This window comes from Microtus ochrogaster, chromosome 4, assembly GCF_000317375.1.
Source record: "Microtus ochrogaster isolate Prairie Vole_2 chromosome 4, MicOch1.0, whole genome shotgun sequence".
In the NCBI taxonomy this organism is placed as follows: domain Eukaryota; kingdom Metazoa; phylum Chordata; class Mammalia; order Rodentia; family Cricetidae; genus Microtus; species Microtus ochrogaster.
The window spans coordinates 92,679,661-92,703,203 of NC_022011.1; the positions used below are offsets into that span (position 1 = coordinate 92,679,661).

Here is a 23,543-nt window from a genome sequence, read left to right on the forward strand (position 1 = left end):
CCAAATTCTCAATATTTCTTAAGGTATGGTTTTTGTCATCAAGCAGTTCTTGTATAGCTCTCTCTAGAAAGGACAATCCATTCATTTTCAGACAACCGATGTAACATCTGAATTTCAGTCTGTACAACCTAAACAGTAGTTACAGTCCTTTATGGTACAATTTCATTACACCACATACACAAACATACAATAAGCAAAACAACCTTCATAATGACAATACCTAGGTCTCAGCTACCAGCTACCTGCTACCATTTTGTTGCTAATAATCTGTGTCTTCTGATGTTTCAGGAAAGAGGGACAGTATTATTGCATTTTATAAACTCTGGTGACAGCTGTGAGTTTGTGGATTGTCTGTCTCCTCCCTCATGGCAGTCTTATTTATGGCCTGTCAGGTTTCTTGAAGGGAAAGAGAGGAGAATACAAAATCCAGGAGCAGCCCACCTCTGAGTCCCATACTGGCAAACCCCAGAGCTCTTGGAAGCAGGGTGGGTGACTGGGCAGGGCTGAAAAGGCACACAACTCCTCGGCACCAATCAAACCCTTCCTCAGACATCTACCAAGTGCACACGACACATCCATGCACATTCTCTGACAAACCTTTAATTCACTCGACTGGTACATTTCTTTAAGACAAAAAGCATATGAGCGCTTAGTACCGGGGAAAAAACACGAACAGCGCATGCGTTTCACGTCTCTTTTGTAGACAGCAATGAAACAGGTGAGAGAGGAGGTGGCTTCTTGCTAGCACATCTATTCAGTCTGTTCAGTTCAGACAGCAGCAGCCAGTTCTGTGCGGGTCACAGCAGGCTGTGGGGGTTCATCCTGAGCCCCAGGGTGCTGGCTGTGCAGGGGGCTGTGTGGCCCCTGTGGCTGGAGGGAAGCCAGTCTGCTGCTGGGCCTGAGTGTGGGTGAGCTGCTCTGGACTGACCAGTTTCTCCAGCAGATTGCTCCCCTGCTCCAGCTGGGAGCTTTTCTCTGTTAGTTCTTTGATCCTCCCCTTCAGAACTCCCGCTTCCTCTCTAACTGCATACATCAAATGGCTTTTTACCAGATCCATAGCTTGCTCTTGTCAGGCTAGTCTTACACAGTCCTGGGGACTGAACCCAAGGCTTCAGCATGTGCCAGCTGAGTTGTACCTCCAGCCCATGATGGACTGCACATCTTGGATGTAACCAAACAGGGTATACAACAGGTCCAAAAGAAGCAGTCCCCACTTCTCTCCCACCAAAGTCTAGCAAGAATTTTCATGGCGGTGGCTAGTGATTCCATTCTGCCCAGATGGGTTTCACGTTGCTCTTACATTCCGAGATCTGATTTTGTCCGTGTCTTTTTCTTCCTTGAACGTCTTTATTGCCCATTTAGCATCAGTTTAAAGGAAACTTTAGCCATTCCCTTTATTCTAAGGATGGCTTTCCTCTTCTCTGTCCATCAAAGCTATGGTTGGGTAGTGCTCTCTTTGGCTCAGTTTTGTACTTATGCCTCCCGAGGCTGCTGCCTTGTTTCTGGAGTTCACGTTCTCTGGTAGCTCAATAGCTTCCACCGTTGTGAGGGTGTGAGAGAGTTTTAGACTTCATTTCATGGAAGAAGTCACCTATTACTCTGAGCCCAAATTGAAAATCACTTTTCCTCTGGGGGACAAGATTGCCTGCATGATCCATTTCTGTTATAACGCTATTTTGCGCAGTTGCTGGAGATGCCAGTGCTTTTCGTGATCACTGTGAGAAGGGCTGTCATCTCCTCATCCCTGTTAATTTTGTTGTCCTTGTCAAGGTCACTTAATGTTTTACACAGGAATTTCCTTAGGCAAAGGAAAATGAGAGCTTCCCAGCAGCCCCCTTTAGGAAGGCAGGACATAGGACTGCACCCGTTCCCTGCACGGGCCAGCTTGACTCATTTACAATCAGCATCTTCTGAATCATAACGAAGGCGGAAGCCAGCCTTACATTGAATTTTTACCAAGTGTCAGGTGCTATTCTGAGTTTATTAATGTGGATTATTTTCTTGCATCACTGCCACGATGCTATCAGGTAGGCCATGTCTTCCTGGAATTGTGGTATTGAGTAACTTAACTCATAAGTGGTAGGACATGGACTTAAATCTGTGTGGTTATATTCTAGAACAAGGGCAGTTACCCACTACGTGGCTTTTGTCTAGATTGTGATAGCTACTCTGGGTTTTAATCTTATGTTGCTGATATTCTTTTTTTGTCCACGTGAATTTAAATTTTATATTGTGGCTCCACAAACAGCCCTAAACACAGAGGCTTAAGCAATGAATACATGATTGTCACTAGCTTGGGTAAACAGTTCTTAGGCTGTTCATGGATGAGGCCAGAGGCTGGCTGGGTGTAGACTGTTCTAGCTGTATCTGTTAATGTTTCTTGTGTCAGGTGATGGTAAGAAAGTTGGTCTTAGCTGACCCAATCATTTGAATGACTGGGACTTTTTCCTCTCTGTGTGGATTCTCTATGTAAACTTTCATGTGAATGAAACTTACTGTATCGAGGGTGGGCTGGGGAGAGGGCTCAGTCTGCAAAATGCTTGCTTTCTGTCTGAGCATGTGGACATGGGTTTGGACCCCAGAACCCACTTAAAAAACTAGAGTGTAATGGCACACTTAAGATCAGAGCATTGAGGGGATCTCCTGGGCTCACTGGCCAGTCAGCCTTATCTAATTGGCTCTTGATCTGTGAGAGATCTTATCTCCATTTACAAAATGGAGTATTACTCAGCTGTTAGAAACAATGACACCAGGAAAGTTGAAGGCAAATGGATGGGTTACCTGTAAGGTAACGCAGACCCAGAAAGACGAACACGGTATGTACTCATAAGTGGATATTAGATGTAAAGTAAAAGATAACCAGGCTATAATCCACAGTTCCAGAGAGGCTAAATAACAAGAAGGCCCCAAAGAGGGATGCATGCATTTCCCTGGGAAGGGGAAATAGATGAGTTCTCCTGGGTAAACTGGGGGAAGGTGGGAATGAGAACATGAGGGGTTGGGTTGTGGGTAGGAGAGATGGGGAGAGTACTGAATGAAATGTCTTGATGGGGAGGCATTTCAGGGCCAGGGAGAAATCTGTGCAAAGGAAATTTCCATGAGTCTACAAGGATGACCCCAGCTAAGACTCCTCACAATAGTGACTAGGTGGCCTGCACTGGCCACTTCCTGTAATCAGATTGGTGACTACCCTAAGTGTCATCAAAGAGCCTTTGTCCAGTAACTGATGGAAGAAGATGAAGAGATTCACAGCCAAGCACTGGGCCGAACTCCGGGAATCCTGTGGAAGAGAGGAAGGACAGACTGTACAAGCCAGGGGGTCAAGGTCATCAAAGGGGAGCCCACAGAGACAACTAATCAGGTTTCATAGGAGCTCACAGACACTGGACCGACAGTTATGGAATCTGCATGGACCAACTTGTGCCCTCTACATATGTATGGCAGTTGTATAGCTTGGTCTACTGTGGGACCTGTCTCTGGTGCTTTGGCAGGCTTTGGGAATGTGTGCCTCATTCTGGGTGCCTTACCAAGCGTTAAAACAAGGAAAGGAGCTTAGTCCTCCCTCAGTTTGGTATGCCATGCTTTGTTGATACCTGTCGGAGGCCTGCTCCTTTCTGAACAAAAACAGAGGAAGAGGGGATTGGGAGAGGTCCAAGGCAAGTGGGGGAGGGCATGGGAGGAGAGAAGGGAGGGAAACTGTGGTGGGGATGTAGCATAAATGAATAAATTTAATTTAAAAAAAAGAGAGACCTTACCTCCAAAATAAAGGAGGACAGTTCCTAAAGAATACCCCCCAGGGTTGACCTGGTCTGCACATACATACACACACAGGTTCACCTGAGTGCGTGAACATGCAGACATGCATATACATGTGTGCACACACATACTTGGACAGAGAAAAAAAGAGAGACAGACAGAGGGACAGAGAGAGAGCTATGTGGTAGATCAGGGCTCCCAAGAGCACACAGTAAAAGCTGCCAGTCCTACTTTGGACCAGGTGAAGAACTGTCTCAGTTTCTCTCCTATCCTTTCCTTAAGTTTAAGTTGATCCAGAGGACCAGCCCAATACAGTTGGGCAGTAGAGTATTCAGACACACAAGTACTTAAAGGTGCAACTGTAGGTCCCAGGTTGGGCATAGGTTGCTAATATGACCTCTCTGGGACAGGGAAGGAGTTTAGGACACTGGATGTGAAAGACAGATGTGGCTTAAAATCCTGGATTTCATACATTACAGATGTTAGGCAAATTAGACATCTCTCAGCTTCTAGTTGTTTCCCAGAGGGATGATGGTAACAGCTACTGCTGCTGACTGAATATCACTCTGCCTAGGCGTTGTTCTTTCCATTTGGGGCTTCCTTTACACTTCCCAGAGGACCTAGGAAGTTGGTACCAAATCCTATTACATTTACAAGCAGCCAAACTCAGGCACATAGAGATGACATCACCTGCTTAAAGTCACATGTCTGGCAAGGGGCAGTGCTGGGACTTGAACCCAGGCAGTATGGCTCCTTAGTGTATGCTCCGTATTTCTCATTAGTGGTTGCCTCCCACAATGGTGATAAATTATCAACAAGATATTGTAGGTATTTGAGTTTTGTGTGGTACAGAAATTATAGTGGTTTTGTGTTCTTACACAGTTGTCACGCTGAGAGGACCAAATCACCCAAGTAACTATCATTCCTTGGTTGAGACAAGAAGTTTGTTCTCATCTTTCTTTATATAACATAATATTTCTACTTCAAACACCATTGAACCTGTCTCAGCTATCGTGTGTTTCCTGAGTTTTCTTCCTTGTTTACAGCTGAGGGATGCTGTACTTTCCTTCCGTGATCAGCTTCGGGATCATGTTCTGCCTCCGGCACATCACCGCTGTGTTTGTTACAAACTCCCACCCCTGGAGCTGCGCGCTCAGGCGAGAGCCCACAGGGACAGCAGGAGTGACACTGTCCTCTGTCTGAAGCACAGCTCTCTGTTCCACGTTCTCCACCCCTGTCTCTGAGTGCTCAGATTTGGGCTGTTCCTTGGCATTGTGCATTTGTTTGTATATCTGCTTCCTTTGCCCCACTTCCAACGACTTGCTGGAATTTCCCAATTTACTGATTGTTGACTATCTGCTGGTCCTATTCTTAAAAATAGAATTAAGCTATCTTTTCCGCATTTGGTTCTTTCTGAGTGTATCTGAAGGAAAAACAAAGAAACATTGGGAGGTATTTTTAATTATTCTGTTGTGCTCTCTCTCAATATCTAGTGTCTCAAAATCACATCCCCCCATCAAAACATGTCCCCGAAGTTCTCCGTTCATAACCCCAGCACCCCTTCAGAACCCGTTTCCCTTGCATTCACACAGAAGGTTTGTCAATGTTATTGAGTCAATGAAAGTACATATTACCTTTTATAGGGGAAGCAAACCCCTGGCCAGATAGTTTTGTTGTGTCAGTCTTTTAATTGCTGTGGGTTTTAATTTTCATATACAGGGATCTTTGGGTTTTAATGTACACATAGGGTAATATTGGCTTAGCTATAGGAACATGATCCCTTAATATTGCAAATGTTAGCCACATTAGTATATTTGTAGGACTCATGCCGTGTCCTCTTGAAGGTTTTCATGAACTAAACGTAAAGTGGGAGAGACACCTGCTGATATTCTTTTTCTTGCAACCTTGTCACACTGGCATCTATAAAAAGAAAATCAGTTTTATTTCCTGACATAGTGACACACACCTGTAATTCCAGCATTTGGGAGGCAGAAGCAGGAGGATCATTGAAAGCTTCATGCCAGGTTGCTCTTCATAGCAAATTCTAAGCCATGAACTTTGCTGTCCAGGTTCAGTAAGTTGGAAATGGGGGTCAGCAATGCTTTCCCTGCAAGCCAAATCGTACTCCCCACCCAGTTGTGAGTTATGTCAGTGTAGACCCTCCCTGTGGTAGTCTTTCTATTTCCTTCATTACTTTTTTCTTTCTCTCTTCTTCTCTCTCTCCCATTCTCTTTCATATTAATTTATTGTGTGTGTGTACATGTGTGTGTGTGCATGTGTGTGTGTGTGTGTGTGGTGTGAGTGTCCTCCCTCCACCATGTGATTTATCAGGTTGTCAGACTTGGTGACAAACATACTGACCCTCTGAGCCATCCCTTCAGCCATTTGGTAGACCTTCTACCCTCTCAATGCCACAGGTTCACTCTGTAGCTCAGTAGTCCGTTCCTCTTTACTTCCCTTCTTTCTTTCTTTTTTCCACTTTTTAATTTTATTTCTTTTATTTTATCACTTTAAAAAAATACTAATCCAAATTCCTACTCCCATTCCCTCCACACACTCTCCCACCTCACCCCCTCCAATCCTAAGAGAGGACAATGTACCCTGCCCTGTGGAAAGTCCAAGACCATCCCTACTACATCTAGGTTGAGCAAGCTATACATCTAAAAAGAATAAGATTCCAAAAAGCCAGTACATGCAGTAGAGACAAATCCCAGTGCCACTGCCAATGCCCCCTCCGTCTATCCCAACTGTCAACCACATTCAGAGGGACTAGTTTGTTTCCATGCTCGTTCACTCCCAGTCTTGTTGGAGTTGGTGAGCTCCCATTAGCTCAGGCAAACTGTCTCAGTGGGTGAATCCCTCATGGTCTTGCCTTCCTTGCTCATACTCTCACTCCTTCCGCTCTTCAGAGAGGGAGCTTGAACTGGCCTTGCCCCTTATTTCTTGTCATGACTGTATTCAACTAGATGTTTTATTATCTTCATGGAGTCCCATGTTGTATAACTTGATGTGGATTCATATCAAGTGGATCCAAAATGGCTTTCTAAATAGTTTAACTAGTTTGCAAGAGCTTAAAATACTCAAGTAACATTTACTGAATAAAAAGAGAAGAGATGAAAAGTGTGAGAGAAGTTAAAAAAAAGAAAAACAAGGCATTGAAAATGCTGAAAAGCTGGGTATTTCTGGAACTAAAGGAGCTAAAACTACAAGGTAGCCAGTTAAAGTTATTTAGTCAGCTGGAGAGGATTAAGAACAGGTATGCTCCCTCCTTAACTAGTGCTTCAAATGATTGCAGTGTTGAGAGGCAAAGGAGAGAGACGGATGGAGGAGGAAAACAGAACACCAAGGTGGGCCTGAAAACACCTTTTGGAAGGGTGTTTTATACATATGTTGAAATGGAAAACTTAGAGAAAATTAGTAGAGCAAAATTTACTAGCATTTTTGTTTTGTTTTGTTTTTATTTTTTTGTTTTTTTTAAATTTATTTATTTATTAAAGATTTCTGTCTCTTCCCTGCCACCGCCTCCCATTTCCCTCCCCCTCCCCCAATTAAGTCCCCCCCTCCTCAGCCCGAAGACCAATCAGGGTTCCCTGCCCTGTGGGAAGTCCAAGGAACCCCCACTTCCATCCAGGTCTAGTAAGTTGAGCATCCAAACTGCCTAGGCTCCCACAAAGCCAGTACGTGCAGTAGGATCAGAAACCCATTGCCATTGTTCTTGAGTTCTCAGTAGTCCTCATTGTCCGCTATGTTCAGAGAGTCCGGTTTTATCCCAGGCTTTTTCAGACCCAGGCCAGCTGGCCTTGGTGAGTTCCCAATAGAACATCCCCATTGTCTCAGTGTGTGGGTGCACCCCTTGCGGTCCTGAGTTCCTTGCTCGTGCTCTCTCTCCTTCTGCTCCTGATTTGGACCTTGAGATTTATGTCCGGTGCTCCAATGTAGGTCTGTCTCTGTCTCCTTTCATCGCCTGATGAAGGTTAATATTCAGGAGGATGCCTATATGGTTTTCTTTAAGGAAGTAAATTGCCTAGGAAGCACAAACCTGGTTTCAAAAATACTCTAACTCTGGAGACCTAAAACAGATCTCTGGCTGGGTCACTTGCACCAGCAGGAGGCTGGCTCTTTTCTAAGATGCTCTCTCAGTAGGATTCCATAATTGTAACAGACCTAAAGATTCTGCGTGACTCCTTTGTTCCAAACTACAGTTTTAACGAGCTATTATTCTGATCCTATGCTGCCAGCGTGTGTTGGGAGTATGTAGGGTGAGAGGGTTTGGTAGGTGAATAACCTTCCTTTGTTGTTCCTAGGTCACTGGGTCGCCAGGAGGCCTTATGGTGAGAGAGGTGATCTACTTTTGAGCTGTCTGTGCTGTGTAGATGAAACAGAAACAGGTATTTGGTGACTGTGTATTTTTTTGGGACTGAACAGCTGTGGGACCAGGTGGGACAGAAACTTCTGTCTAAATAACTGCAGACCATTTTACAAACTGGCGATGGTAACCAAAGTCTGCTCTTTGCCTTTTAGATGCATAGAAAGTCCATATCCTTGAAGTAAGGAGCTGGAATTGTTCTTCAATACTTTCAGCTCTGACTTTTCAAATCTCTCTGGAGCTCTTCCACAATGCAGAGGATTCAGAAGAGGTATCAAAAATAGGAGATCCACAAGAGGGAAGGATCTTGGGTCTCTGAATGACTGTGTGGAGCAGAGCCTTTGACAGGCATTGGAATGACATGAGTAATAAGTATTTACTGTGCTAAATGTTCTAGTGAACAAATATTTATTCTGTTGACATTTTAGGGTTACCTGTTATATACCTTACATACAGTAAGCTGACTGGAGAAATGCAATTATTAAAGCAAAGAGCAACTTAGTTGCTTTACTCAGCATACTTCAATGTTCTTCTTATATCACACTGATTTATATATGTTTATTTATTCATTTGTGTGTGTGTGCATGTGCAACTCATGCATGTGGAGGTCCAAGGACAATCTGTGGAAGTCAGTTCTCTCCTTCCACCATCACGTGGGTCCTGTGGATCAGATATTCAGGTCTTGAGCCTTGAAGGCAGGCACCTCTACCTGCTGAGCCATCTTGCCAGTCCATGCTCTTCAATTTTCTGTCACCTGGTAGAGCTGGTGTTCTCAATATGCAGGTTCCCCATCTCTAGACTCAACCAACTAAGGGTCAAAACTATTAAAAGTCAGTTGCTTCTGTACTGAATACTGAATAGATGACTTCCTTCCATCCTGTTTGCCGTACTTTACAGTGACTATGTAGTGTTTATTCTGTATTAGATAATAATTCAGAGGTGGGTTAAGATGTGAAGAAAGCATGCGTCCAAGGGATTCAGCAACTGTGGGGTTTGATATGCAAGAGGGGGCATCTTGGAATCCTCCATGCATACCAAGGAGACAGTCACAGTAGAAGGCTTCTGTGATTGAAGGCTTGCTTCTGATTGAGATTGCAGTTCCCTAAAATTAATCTGATACATCTCAGGTCTAAGTTTCTCTATATACCATGTGGCTATGATAATAGGATTTAGCTTTTTCCTTTATGTTGTTTTGAGATCAGGTCTTGTTATATAGCTTAGGCTGTCATGATTCTGAGTACTGGGATTACAGGCATGGACCACTATACTTAGATTTTATCTTGGGTTCTTGAGAATTAAGTGAATGAACCCACACATAGTGCTTAGCACAGCAGCAGCAGCACAGTAAGTTTACCTGCATATCCGTTGCTGTCTTTTTATCCATGTGGTTGGCATGGGCCATCTCCCTAGCACATGCTTCTCAGTGTTGCTAATTAGGCGAGCACTCCCACTTGCCTTGGCATGTTTTATGGATGACCCAAACTGCAAACACCAACATGTCTAGAACATATGTTCTCTGCTTTGTTTAATTTCAGATACCAAAATATGCCTACACACAGGGGGTATGTGCATAAAGAAATGCATGTACTCTCTTTTTTTCTTTTCCTGGTAGAAATAGGCTTCTGTGATGTGTCTTTACTCCTCCCACACATGCCCCTCCATGGCTGGCACATCTCCTAATTATTCTCATCTATTCCCCCCCCCCATAGACCTTTTGTGTGTATATTTTGGCACACATTCTTTTGGTTCTGCCTAGCTCCTTTCTATCTTTCTTTTTTTCTGCCTCCACCCTCCCTCCTCTTCACAACTCTTTAGAAAAATTAGTTAAACTATACACTTTTTATTATTAATGTACATTTATGAAAATTCTTTCCAGTTACAAAAGTGCATGGTTATAAAATAATTTCCATACAAAGGTTGGCATCTTCCCTATTCCTCCCCAACCCTCCCACCACCAAACATCAAGGCTTAGGAGAACTGAGAGGTTTATGGACCCAGCTCCTGGCCAGCACTGTCATTTATAAAACGCCCTTGGGTCTTGTCTCCCTTACTTCCTTTTGCCTCCTTCTGGGTACATGAAAGCAGACAAGGTTTCCTAGCTTTGAGGAATGAACAAAAGTATCTTTTTGTGCTCTTCTACAACTGAAAAGAATGGGAGAGAATATGTCTATGGAGAAATGCAGCTGTTGGCTTTTCCCAAAGGTTGGGATGAAATGCATGTACTAAACTCTCCAACTCCATTACAACAAGTCCTTAACTGAGACCATGAAACTCTACAGCATCTCTGGGCAACCTAGTTCCTCAAGCTTCCATGGGAATCCTAGTAAGAATGAAAAAAGGAAGTGGTTTCTTGAGGATACGTGGTCCAAAATGGTGTGATGTGGACCTGGGATCTTTTCTAAGGAGCAGTTTTCTTGTCTGGACCCTGACAACCATAATCTTGTTGGTTAGTTATGACCTAATATCTTCAGACACAGCATAAAGGAAACTTCTGCAAACTTCTAGGGGATAGAGGAGGACAGAGGGAAGTTGGAAGGAGCCAGGTGTTCACTAAATTGCTTCAGTTACAACATTGGTTCTTTTCATATTTCCTGTGCAGCCAGACAACTGGGTAGGGTCCATATTTGTGTATCAACCTGATAGCTGAGTGGATTGTGTCCAAAAATTAAACTCAAGTTCCAAAGGAATATTCTTCAAGTCAGCAGATAACCAACACAAGTGGACCACAGATACACAGACAGACAAACAAACACCCATCATACGCATGCTAGCCAGTGTGGAAAAAACTAAATGAAACGTCATGGGAACATAATAATAGGTTTGTGGTTACCAGGATATGCAAACACTTGCAACAAGAATTGTTTTATTTTCTCTAGACACTTAGTGATGACAGCAGCCTGAACAGGAATGTGGGAGGACTGGAACTCCATGTTGGTACGGAGGCTGGATGTCTCCCTTCTTGTGCCTTAGTTAACTGGGGATTATCTAGAAGTTGGAGAGACATTTTCTACATATATATCTTGCTTAGAAGTCTTTGCCCTTAATGGAAATCAAATTGTGCCACTCGAAAGGACACTTGATCTCAGGAGGCATTTGGTGTCTTGTCTTGTTCTAATTCTATGCAAAACAGAGTAGTATATCTTAAAATATGTTAACTATAATTCAGCAAACAGTAGTGCTCAGGAGATTACTGTAAGTGAGCATGGTGTTCCTCTACGGAAAAATAAATGATTTTGTTTTAAATCAGGAATACTATTTCTAAAAGTTCCTTTTAAAAATACTGTAGGTGATAAACTTAACTGGTGGATGGGAGCTGAAGTCCACCATTGTTGGCCACAGTTGGGCCACAGAGAGAACAGGACATAGTTCTGTTATTTTTCATAGGAGCAGAAATCTGGCCTAGATGGTATAAGCAAGAGTGAGGCGGGAAGTTGCTGGGGGCCTATTTTGGTTGATTAGATCAATGCAAATGAGACAGAAGCATAATCTCCTCCCCCAAGCATTTTAGGGCTACCTGGCAGGTGGTTGATGGATGCTTGCTGGGTCTGGAGTAAGATAGAAAGCTCTTGTTTTTATTCTCATTCAAGCCAGCCTTGCCAACAAGACCTGGCCTTACGTCTCCCCATCTTCTACTGAGGATCTCACCTATCATTTTCTCAGATGCCTTGTTTCTCTTGTAACACAACCCACAGTAGGAGCTACAGCTCTTGCTTTCCATAGATCTATTTGAAAAAGTGACTGTCAACACAGTCAGCAGTTCTAGCGATGTACATGGTTAAGGTGGTGTCTTCTGTTTAGCTGTCCCTGGTGCTGCCTCTGTTTTAGAGGATGGCACAGCCTGACTGTGAGCACAATCTGGACACAGCTGGGCTTCACTGCCTTTTATTGGTTTTTGTGATTATTGTGCTAATGACTGTTGAGTTTTAGGGTTCTGTTACTTCTGTTGTGCAGGCTTCCAGGACATTCTTTTCCCCCAAATGCTCAAGGAAACGCTGGAAAGAGAAGCACGGCAGAACCGAGTCCAGCGTTAGGAAGGATTTAGACTCAATCCCACACTTCTCCTTTCCTATCTGTAAGCCAGTGTTTGGATTAGTTTCCCACACCGCAGTGCGAGAAGTCAAGGAGAGGAGTGCAAAAGAAGCTCCCTGGCCTTTCCAGTGTCCAAGGAGACAGGGAAGACCATGGTGAAAGCTGATGACACAGAATGAGGAAGATGAAGACGACAGCAAAGATGGTGGGGATTGCGTTTCCACAGAGTCCTTGGTTTCTACGATTAGATACAGATTTCCTCTGTGGAGACAATGACCATATTCTTTGTTTGCACAGATAAGCTGAATAAGTCGCCCAGCTTTCTACACTAAATTCAACTACAAAGTGGGAACAGTAAAAACTCTGTCAGTGAGAATGGAAAAAGATGAATCAGAAAACATAAGCATGCCCAGAGGAGTTACCTGGTCCATATCAGCAACTTCATTAGCATGGTTTGAATAGGAATTTATGGAGCTTTAGAAAGAATTGTGGTGGAGAAGACTGATTGTATTTTGATCATGACATAGCATGTTACCTTATTTTCATTCTGAGCTTGGTGACCTCATCTGCAAAATGGGAACACTAAATCCCCGAGAGAGCTGTGTGTGTGTGTGAAAGGAAACTTAGCACACTGCAGACACTAGCAAGAATCAGCAATTAATAGCACTCCTTCCTTTATGCTCAAATGAGTGAGCTGCTTAGAAGAAAAGACATACAGTCCCATGGTTGTGAATACGGTGGCTTTGTCCTCCTGCCCTGGGTATCAACATGCTAGGATCTGAGCCTTACAGTGCAATTTCCTGGTGAGTTCCTTTGGTGTAAGCACCATGGAAAGAACAGTTACACAGTTGGGATCCCAGGGTGCCAAGACTTTTGCTGCCCCTGTTGTGGGGACTTCTGCCTTCTCCTTGAAGACAAGCCTTAAGTCGGAGGCAAAGACAGGGAGAGAAAGAAGGAAGGGTGCTGAGGGTCATTACCTTCAGCCTGTTTTCTGGGATCTCACCATCAAGGAAGTCACTGGGAGGTCCTTTCACCCCAAAGCTGCTAGCAGGAGGAGGTCAAGGAGCTGGCACAGGAGGCATCGCACTCCTGGAGGGCAATGGCAGGCAGCCGTGGGGACTGAAAAACCGGCTGTCAGAGGGAAAGTTTTGCTTTTGTCTACACATCCTCTATACCCTTAGGCCACAAGGAATAGTGAGCGGCTCTCAACATTCCCTGCATTGTGTGTTCTGCCATTTGCTGTGCCAACCTTTCTCTAGCTACTTAGCAGATCATTCTTGCAATTCTTCTTGGGCTTTTTGAGGCACAGACGATGGACTCTCCTCTAGGCTTCCCTAACACTGTGCTCAGAGCACTGGCATTTTGCCATAAAAGGGTGTTTTGGAACTGCTTTCTTTTACTAAAAGTAAGTACCTCAAGGGCAGGGACTGGGTTGGATTTGTCTTTCATTCCCAGGTGCTAGCACAGTGCCGGGCCCAAGGTGGATAAGATGCTCATACAAGGTTGGTTTCCCAACATTGTTTGAGCTGTGATGGAAGCGGCCAGGACACCGTGATCCAAGGTGTGCAGTGGTCAGCAGCAGTGGCGGCAGCATGGAGGGATGAGAGGCACCAGTGTCAAATCTCCTCTTCCTCGCTGGCCTTGCTCCAGCGGTGACAGCAGTTGGCCGTGATGCCCAGGAGGAAGTTGGTGGCCACGGAAGCGATGGAGACCACAAAGCCCACAAAGGCGATGAAGAGGTAATCATCCAGGGTCAGAGTCAGGTGGCAGGCCTTGAAGCTCTCTTCAGTGAGTGAAAAGAGGGGGGCACCCTCAACTTCAGGGGGGCCCCGACACTCAGCCAGCTGAGAATCTGCAATACAGAACCCAGGCAGGGTAAGGCTCCTGTGGGTGAGAAGGGATGAGAGAGTCTCCTGCCCCTTCCAGAGAATCACTGGGTTTCTTCCATGTGCCTCAAATACACTCATCACCTCAATAATCCACAAAGCATTTTTGCTTATTTTTATAGATGTGGAAAAAGGCTGCTCATAGGGTTATCTGTGGGAAGTCTTGTAATTATTTCCAATGGTGGATCCGGGAGTTTTGTTACACATGGAGCCTGAAATCTGGACACATCACTTACTTCTCTATACCTTCTTTTGGCTTCTCATTCTCACACAGAGAGGAAGCCAACAGCCCCTTTAGGGTGCCGAGGACTCTTCCCCAGCCCTTTATTTTGTCTAGCTTTTTCTGCTCCCGATGCGTATGTCTCTATCACTCTTCCACGGCCCCAAGCATGTCTCCCCTTAGTTAGGAAGGGAGACCTCTGTATTTGCCCCTTGTGATGAAGATTCTCCTCTAAGCCTATGTGGAGTTCCCTCTCTCACTTCCTTTGTGATTTTGTTCAATGCAACCTGCTTAGCGATGCCTTCCCTTGGGAATACCGCACACCTGCATCCCCTGCATTCCCTAGCATGCCTGCTCTGCTTTGCTGTCCCCTATGGTGTCCTTACCTGATGGTTTTACCATTGTCTCTCCTCCCTTGAAGCTATGCTTCTCCCACAGCAGCCTCAGAACAACAACCCTTTGTAGTAAGCACTCAGCGGGTCTTTCTTGAACAGATGTGGGACTTTAATGTAAAAGCCTCGTGTCTTGTTTGTATGAAAACTAACTCATGAGCTTTCTCCGGATAATCCAGTCAAGAGCGAGGCCACTGGCGTTATCACCTGAGTGTGACTCTCTCCAGCTCTCATCAGTTGTGTGACTCTGCATACTTAGTCCCCCTGTATCTGCCAAGTGACAATCATCGTGATATCTGCCTTCTGCAATTGGACTCAGGGTCCAGAGAGTTACAGCACACAAAAGCTTCTGGGGCATACTAAGCACTAGGAAAAGGGTTGCATCTCTCAGGTGTCATACTCAGACATCTGAGGGCTGAAGCTGCTCTTTTGATGCGATAGCCTTCCCCCCCAGCGTTGTGGAACCATCACTTAGGGTCACTTCAACAAATGCACGATGGTTGTCAGTGGTCTAACCTCAGTCTGTTTTGGAAGTAAGTGTGGTCTTCCAAGGCATTTTCACCTCAGCTTTGGGCAGCAGCTTCAGAGCTAAATCCCGAGTCAGGATGAAAATACTAATTGAGCTCTAGCCTTGTTCAAATCTTGTTTATCTTTCCCCTTCTGTCCCTCATGTGTCACTGTTATAAGCAGGGAATAATCCGATCTAAATTTTCTAAGTGAGTCAAGGTGAGGCTTTAAAAAAATTACAGTTTTTAAAATACAGGCTGTGTCAGCGCTACCTAGTCATTACAGAGGTTTTGAGGGCAAAGAACAAAGTGATGGCCTGGATTGATCCTTTAGACAGATGGGTATACATCCATATTGTTAGTCTTAGAAATTGTGTGTGTGTGTGTGTGTGTGTGTGTGTGTGTTCTTTATTTGAATAAACATGCAATTTTCCCCAAGTCCTGGGTTGAGTCAATCCCCGTAGGCTGTTTTCACAGGACCTTAGACTCTGATCAGGTCCTGGTCATGTCTAGAGTTGACTCACGAGAAGCTCTCTGCTGGAAACCAGACAATATCAACTTGCAGAGTTGATTGTGTATTTATGTAAACCTGCAGTAGACAATACAGGCCAGGTAAGGGAGGCTGAGGGCTGACAAAGTTCTCTGGAAATCAAGAGATCAGTCTTGAAATCAGATTGTACCCCAGTAGCTCTCTCAAGTCTATGTTTGAATTCTGTCTCCCAGCATAGGTAACAGGAGAATCTCACTAGGAGAAAAGAGAGGAAGTGATGAAAAATGTCTAAAGGGATGGCATCACCCAGGTCTATGTACTCTGGCAAGATTTGGCCTCTAAAAGGAAATGTAACCGGTCCTCTGTGGAGAAGGAGGGGCCTAAGGACAAGCAGTGTTCTTCTCCAGAGCTCAGATGTCCAACCTGCAGTGATGTCTGAGGCTACATTGCTGGGACTTGAGGTTCTCCAGTCTCCTGGTCTCCTGAAGGTTTGAGTTCCTGGCCTGCGTTTATACATAAGCCTCGGTATATGGGAACTGCACTTTCCACTCCTTCTGAGAGCTCAGGTCTCTTGCCCGAATTGATGTATTATAAGTCTACAATGACTGGGGCTGGTCTCATCTCCTCTCTGAGGCAGCCAGGCTTTCTGCAGGGCAGCCAGGCCCCCAGAGATCTCAGCAGAAGAGGAATCCCTACTGTGATGAGAGAGCTGCGTGCCCCAGAAGGCTCTTTCTGCCAATAGTGACGAGGGAGAGGGAGGCACAGCTTGCGGAGAGGTTGGGCTGGTAGGGAGATGGCTCTAGGCAGCCTCCCCATCCTGGTCCCCACCATCATCCCTTCTCAGTCTCCAGCTATTTTGGTACTGGAGAACTTCCTCCCACAGCTCTGTGGAAACACTGGAATCGTGACCCACAGCCCCCCTAAGTTATTTTAGTCTCGGGCTCCCCACTCAGTCCTCTCTCTCTTGCCTCACTCAGCATTGTCCCCCCCGAGTATGCTGAACTTAGGCTCTAGGGAATTCCTGAGATGGGGCTCCAGCAGCTCCTCCTGTTCTGATGCCCAGTACTTAGGCCAAGACTGGGTGCTATACCATAAGTGCATTTGGTGACTGGGGCCATGACTAAACTTGACTGCCCTCTGGGACAGGTCTCCATACCACTGGATGGGACCAGGACCCAACCCTCCATGACGCTAGCCACTTAGGGTTCAGCCCACTCTCTGGTTGGGACTCTACAGTTACACTGTCTCCGGTCCCTCTCCCCTGATGCCCACCCCATGCATAAACCTTGAAGACTCCACTAAGGCCGCTTAGCCTGCCCAGAGCAGGTTACTTAGTCCAGTACCTGATTCCTAACAGTACGGCCAGGGAACATCCAGACTGCTAGGATTTGAGTCCTTACTCCACGCATGGTAGTTGTGTGATTCTGACCAAGCTACGAAATGTTTCTGTACTCCTGTTTCCTCCTCATTAGGGTTCTTATGAGGATAAGAGGAGCCAACACATGAAATATGCTTAGAATAAGGCCTGGCACATAGTAAGTACTAAAATAAATAGGATTAGTCATGATTGTTTCTTTCAGGGTTTTCTCAGCACTGACGAGAGGTAGAGTAGAAGTCAGATGAATGTGTTTTTATCTACGGCTCTGCCAATTTCTCAGTGAGTGGCTGTGGGCAAGCCTTCTTAGGGTTCTACAGCTCAGCTTCTTCACCCGTAGAATGGGGACAATAAAAAAGGGGGTTCTCTGAGATAGTATAAGCCAGGGTCTCAGCTCATTCTGCAAAAGTTCAGCAAATGTCACCAATGACCAACTTCTCCCTTTTTTTGCTTGCTGTGTGTCTTCTTTGGGATCATAGGTACCATACAGCCAAGGGGAATCTAATTCTTTAGCAAATGAATTTTTCTAGCATTCAGCGTGTGTCCCATATAGTCAACAAATACTTGCTGAACAAAAGAGGGGTATACAAAGGTGAGGGTACACACTATCACTACCATTTTTTGGCGGGGGTGGGGAGACATTACTTCTGCAAACCCTCCCTCCCATGACCAGTCCAGTCACCTCCCTTACCCGCCGTACAGCGCTGTATCCGATTCCGCAGCCACTTCAGCAAGGGTTCCATGGTGCAACCGCACACCCACGGGTTACCCCCGATCTGCAGTGTCACCAGCCCCGGGAGGCCCTCCAGGGCTTCAAGGCTTAGGAAAGCCAGGCCACCATAGCTGAGATCCAGGTCTCGGAGATGCACGAGACCCTGGAAGGCCTGGGGGTGCACCCTCCGCAGCCAGGGGTTGTGGCTCAGGTCGATATGCACCAGTCCGTGAGCCTCTCGGAACATGTCAGCTGGCACATGGCTGAGGTTGTTGTAGCTCAGATCCAGGTGCGCCAAGCGCTTGGCATGGAGAAAGAGGCCCTGGGGAAGCTCCACCAAGGAGTTGTTGCGCAAATCCAGCACTCGGAGTTCCATGTAGCATGTGAGATAGCCCGGCGGCACGGCTGCAATGCGGTTGTGGGCCAGGCTGAGGTTGCGGGTGTCCATTGGCAGGTCCGGGGGCACAGAGAACAGCCGCTGACTGCTGCAGTCCACGACTTGGTTATGACAGGTACAAAGGACTGGGCAGCTGGTACCAGCATCAGAGTGTATCACCCCAGCTGCCAAGAGGAAGAAGACCAGCAGCAAGGCTGGGTGGGGAGGCCCGGGCCAGGGAAGTTGGGCCCAGGTGTCGCCCATCTTTGGCAGCTGGCAGCAGCAATGCTGTAGGGAGCCCATGAGGGCTGTGTCCCTCGGTTCAACAGTCAAGGTACAGGGAGGCTGCTACATTAGAGGCCTGAGTCGGGGAAGGTGGGGCTTCTGAGAGAGTGCCATCATGGCTTAAGACTTCTTTGGGAGCCTCTAAGCACCCAAGGACTTCCTAAGATCCACAGGACGTCCCTTTGTGCGGTCTGGGGAACAAGGACTCAGTTGAGACACCCCAGGGTCTGAGGGGATGAGGGGGACAAAGATGAAGCTGTCAGCAGGTCCTGCGAGCATCCCTGCAGATCTTTTGTGGCCCGGTCACCCATGACTGCTGGATGCTTCCTCTTGGTGCTGTGTCTGAGAGGTGGGAGGGAGGATGTGGAGAGAGATGAAAGACGGCCTTTAAAGGTCCTGGCATCTCTTCTAAGAGAGCTTACGCTCTGCCCTAGGTCTGGGACTGATTAAGAGGTCAGGATTGCACCTGGATCTCCAGAGGCTGCTTCTCCTGGGGGTCCAGTGGGCATGAGTTCAGAAAAGACCTGGGGCCAGTGGTGTTGGAAGGGGCCTTGGAGAAGTGTGTTCCCATGGCCTCCTGAAAGCCTGGCTGTTTAGTCTCATTGGCCTCTGGAATTTCAAGGGCTGCTATTTGCTGCCCAGAGAGGGCTAAGTCCCAAGTGACACCCACTGTCTGGGCCACTGGATCTGGAAAAAGCCATGAGTTCCGGAGGCTCAGGTAGGGGTCAGTTAGGAAAGCATTCTCTGTGTCTTCAATCTGTCACCATTGCTGTGTACTCAGCAGGCAGAGGCAGAACCGCTCTGTCGACAAGAAAAGCATTCAGGCAAAGAAACCGAGCGTCCCTACATCCCTGTCCCCTTACCTAGGTCCTTTGTCTTACCTCCCGCCTTTCTTTCTCACTTCTTTCTTCTTTGAACCTATCTGTCCCCAACCACAAAGTTCTTTACTGGCTGTCTTTCAGACGAGGACCACGGGGAACGCAGAGCCTTGCCTCCAATTACCTACTATCCGTATCCACCTGACCTGAAATCCTCCCAGCTTTCTGTCCTGAGCTGGATGCATTTTTTTTTCCTTTTCTATTGCTCATAGCTCCACCCTGGTGAGCACCAAACACCCCACCCTGAATAACTCCCTAAGAAAAAACATGCATCCAAGCTCTGGTGGTTTGTATACCCTTCTCAAACACTTTCAACCTCTCTCTTACACACACACACACACACACACACACACACACACACACACACACACTCTCACGTGTTTGTAGTTTTCCCTCCAGCTTCTTTCTGCACACACTCCTGCAGAGCCCCCTCCCCAGTGTGCCCCCAGCATCTTTCACAGCGCAGCACAGCCCCGACCTCAGCATCCTTTCATGTTCCAGTTTTCAGCTCCCAGTCTCCCTCTTAAGCCCACACACATACTTGGTCTGGCAAAGGGATGGAGACCCACATCCCGCCAGGGCCCCACCCCACTGCTCATCCCTTACCCTCCGTGGCCCCAGCTTCTCTTTTACCCACCTGCTGTCCTCACTTGCCCCTCCAACCCCCACCCCTTTATTTCCCTCGGTCCTCTCCCACCCTGTTCTCCACTGCTTCGGAGCATCAGTCTCACCACCAGGAAATCACCCCGGTGCCCCCTCATATAGACTTATTTTTTCTCAGCCTCAGGGTCTCCTGCTATACTCCCACAGGCCCTCGGGAGACTACTCACTCTGTTCCAAGGACACAGACATCAATCTGCAGCAGACAAACGGCTCTGCCTCCCTCATCCTGGAATCCCCGCTCCTTTGCTTGCTAGCTTCCGAACAGATTGCCTACTGGGCTCTTCCCCTCCCCCGACTTTCCTCTTCCACGTCTCCTGGATCCCAGGCCAGCATCTTCTGCGTTTTCCTGTCCTGTGGTCCCTGTGCCCCTTCTTTTATGCTGAAGGGAAATCTGAGAGAGGATGCTTAGAAAGTTCACAGAATCTGAATGCCTCTTGGGAAACTCAGCTGGTGCTGAGGCTGCCTTGGTGTGTGGCTTCCGCCAGAGCCAGATCGTCCCCTCCCTCCTCCCTCTCTCCCTCTTTCCCCCTCCCGCCATCTCTCTTCCCTCCTCTCTCTCTTTATCGCTTCCCTTTTTTTCCTCGAGGGCCAGGTAATGACGTTTCTCTGTCTCTTAGCAACTGCCTCCACATCTCTGAGCAACAGGAGAACTGGCTGTAGACCCCATCAAGATGAGAGGAGAGAATGAAGTATTCCTGGTGAATTCACAGCCACCCTCAGGGTCCTAGTGACAGGGCAAAGGGAAGAAAGGAGAGGAGGGCAGGCAGTCCTAGGATGGGGTTAAGAGAGAGGAGACAGCAGGGGGAGAGAAGGCATGGGGATTCATGGGCAAAGGATGGAGTGGGCAGAGCATTGCCGTGGAATCTTAGATGGAGCAAGGAGAGACTTTAAGTGCATCAGACCCCAAAGAGTTAGAAGAGCATAATTTAAATTTAAAGAGAAAGGGATTTAATTGGATGGAAAAAAGCAAAATGGGCGAGAACAATGAAGCCAAGAATAAGGATGAAGAGAAGAAAGAAACCCGGTTGATTCTCAGTGTTTGCTCACCTGATGGGCAAACACTTTCTGTTAGCTGTATTATTTCTGCATTATTTCCAGGTCTGAGTGTCATCTGGTTCCCAGCACCAGGTGACTAGATGCAAGCTTATTGGGAAGATTATGGGTAAATTCTTTCTGTGCTCCTTCTATCTAAGTCCTTACTCCATGAACTCTCTGGGTCCAGGAGCTTTGGCTGGAGTGCCAGCTGATCTGAGAGCACTTGGGAAGCAAAGCAACAGCTGACTAGCTCAGGTGAGGGTAGCTGGGCCTCACAGAAGCTTGGACACATCATTAGGAATAGAAATGGCCAGGAGAGTATTACCATCCTGGGTGAGGGCAGTGGCCCAGGAGGTAAAAACCTTGTAGTACAAACACAAAGACTGGGGTTTCCACTCTCAGTACCTGTGTAGATGCCCAGCGTTTGTGGCTGTCTCCCTTTCATCCCAGTGCATGGAAGGTGGAGTTGGGATCCCCATGGCAAACTAGCTAGAGAGACTAGATAAACTGGGAGCTCTGGTTCAAACAAGAGTCCTTGCCTCAATGTACAAGTTAACATCACTGGTCTCCACATGCATACGCACATACATGTGCCCCTACACAGATGAACGTGGACACACATGTATGTTTACTGCACATATTGCACATGAGAAAAGAATATTATACTTCTTTCTTCTTTCTGAGATCCCCAGGAATCCCTTTTGTTGTTTGTTCCTTTTGAGATCATCCTCCCACCTTCTACTTGGAGTTCACATGAAGGTGAAATATCTCAATACCTCTTTCCTTGAGCAAGTGTCTTGTTCAGCATTTACAAATTGGCTTGACTAGTTGGTTTAAATAACTAGCTGGCTTTTCCCTTCCCTCTCCCTTCCCTCTTCCCGTTCCCTTCTCTCTCCTCTCCTCTCCTCTCCTCTCCTCTCCTCTCCTCTCCTCTCCTCTCCTCTCCTCTCCTCTCCTCTCCTCTCCTCTCCTCTCCTCTCCTCTCCTCTCCTCTCCTCTTCTCTTCTCTGCCCCCCACCCTGGCATCAGGAGGGTCTTGCTATGTGGTCCAGATTGGCCTTGAATTCTCAATCTTCCTGCCTCCCAAATGCTGTTGGCTAACAATCACCACATTTGAATTCTTTTCCTTAAAAAAATAGCTTTGAATATTTACTGTGTGCTAAATAATCGACAAGATGGTAGTTTCTATCTTAGGAAATGGAGGTAGGACTGGGGAGATGGCTCGGTCGGTGACATGCTTTCCATGAGAGCTTGGGGCCTGAGTTCTATCCTTAGTGTCCAAGTTAAAAGCTTGGAATCCCAGTGCTGTCTCAAAAAACTTCTAAGTAATGAATGACATCCAAGGTTGACCTCTGGCCTCTACACACACAGAGAGACACAAACAGACACAGACACACACACACGCAGATGGATATAGACATTCAATGACTCTATGCATTCAGTGTGCTCACCTGGAGCTTCCTGCATCTAAATGATATCATGCCTTAGGGTGGAAACAAAATGACATTCTAGAGAAGTATGGATTTATATAGGTTCTGGGCATTTAAGAAGTTCTCTAGGTCACCTGACTACATCCTGTCTATCAGGATTCAAGCTCACCTTTTACCTTTTACAGCATCTAGTACACAGCAGTATGACAACCAATTTACACACGCTTATGCTCTGATATTAAGACACCAACTTACGCCAGGGGGCTCAAGGTCATGATGGAGAACCCATAGACAGCTGACCTGAGCTAGAGGATCTCACTGACTCTGGACCGACGGCTAGGAAGCCTATGTGGGATCCACCTAGACCCCTCTGGATGTGTGACAATTGTGTAGATTGCTCTGTTTGTGGGGTTTTAAACAGTGGGATCAGGACCTGTCCCTGGTGCCTGAGCTGGCTGTTTGGAACCCATTCCCCAAGCTGGGATGCCTTACCCAGCCTTAATTCAGGGGGTGGAGCTTGATCCTACCTTGACTTGAAGTGCCATGCTTTGTTGACTCCCATTGGAGGCCAGCCTCTTTCTGAATAGAGGAGCTGATGGGGTGGGGGAGGGCTAGACTGGAGGTGGGGCAAGGGATCAGGAAGAGAGGAGGGAGGGGAAACTGTGGTTGGTTTGTAAAATAAATGAAGAAACTTAATTTAAAAAAGAGAAAAATTTAATGTGAAGAGTGATAGAGGAGGACTCTTGAGCTTGATGCCTGGCTTCCATATGAAAATACAAGGGGAGCATATTCACACTCAAGGGAGCGTGCACACACACACACACACACACACACACACACACACACACACACGGCCTAGGCTAGGCTTCTTTCTCATCATTGGGAACTTCATTTTTCTACTTGTGGAGCAGGATAACGACCCCTGAGCTCCGGGCATCATGCAGGCGTGCTGTCTCAATAAAGCACCAACCCAACACACAGAACCACACATAGGCTTGTCAAGGGAGCAGGTAAAAAGATCAGGGAGACACTGCTGAATAGCTGTGCATAAAGGAAAACATTAATTTGTGTGAAGATAGGAGACAAAGGAAAACTATCATGTTTGCTGACAATCTGAATGTATCCTTATGCAAGGTAAGCCTCA

The 23,543-nt window shown here is 46.6% G+C and overlaps 2 protein-coding genes across 3 annotated transcripts; both read right to left on the bottom strand.

The window, feature by feature from the left end:
* Nucleotides 1–817: 817 nt before the first annotated feature.
* On the bottom strand, nt 818–1,057 carry LOC101980854 (TSC22 domain family protein 1-like). The gene has a single exon (XM_013345843.1). It carries the CDS (start codon nt 1,055–1,057, stop codon nt 818–820), a length of 240 nt encoding a protein of 79 aa, XP_013201297.1.
* An 8,913-nt stretch (nt 1,058–9,970) lies between these two features.
* On the bottom strand, nt 9,971–20,417 carry Lrrc55 (leucine rich repeat containing 55). Of its 2 annotated transcripts, none has more exons than XM_013346063.2 (3): nt 20,102–20,417; nt 17,712–18,735; nt 9,971–14,003 (listed from the first exon to the last, which is right to left on the bottom strand). In XM_013346063.2, exons 2-3 carry the CDS (start codon nt 18,409–18,411, stop codon nt 13,768–13,770), a joined length of 936 nt encoding a protein of 311 aa, XP_013201517.1. In that variant the 5' UTR covers nt 18,412–18,735; nt 20,102–20,417; the 3' UTR covers nt 9,971–13,767. The 2 variants fall into 2 exon arrangements, with proteins under 2 accessions (XP_013201517.1, XP_005346746.1); XM_005346689.3 differs by having other exon boundaries at nt 17,712–19,194.
* Nucleotides 20,418–23,543: the final 3,126 nt, after the last annotated feature.

Coding starts and splice junctions, on each gene's coding strand:
- LOC101980854 (XM_013345843.1), bottom strand. CDS start 1,057: ATGGATCTGGTAAAAAGCCATTTGATGTATGCAGTTAGAGAGGAAGCG.
- Lrrc55 (XM_013346063.2), bottom strand. CDS start 18,411: ATGGGCTCCCTACAGCATTGCTGCTGCCAGCTGCCAAAGATGGGCGAC. Junction 14,004..17,711: donor GATACAGCGCTGTACGGCGG/GTAAGGGAGGTG, acceptor TCTGTATTGCAG/ATTCTCAGCTGGCTGAGTGT.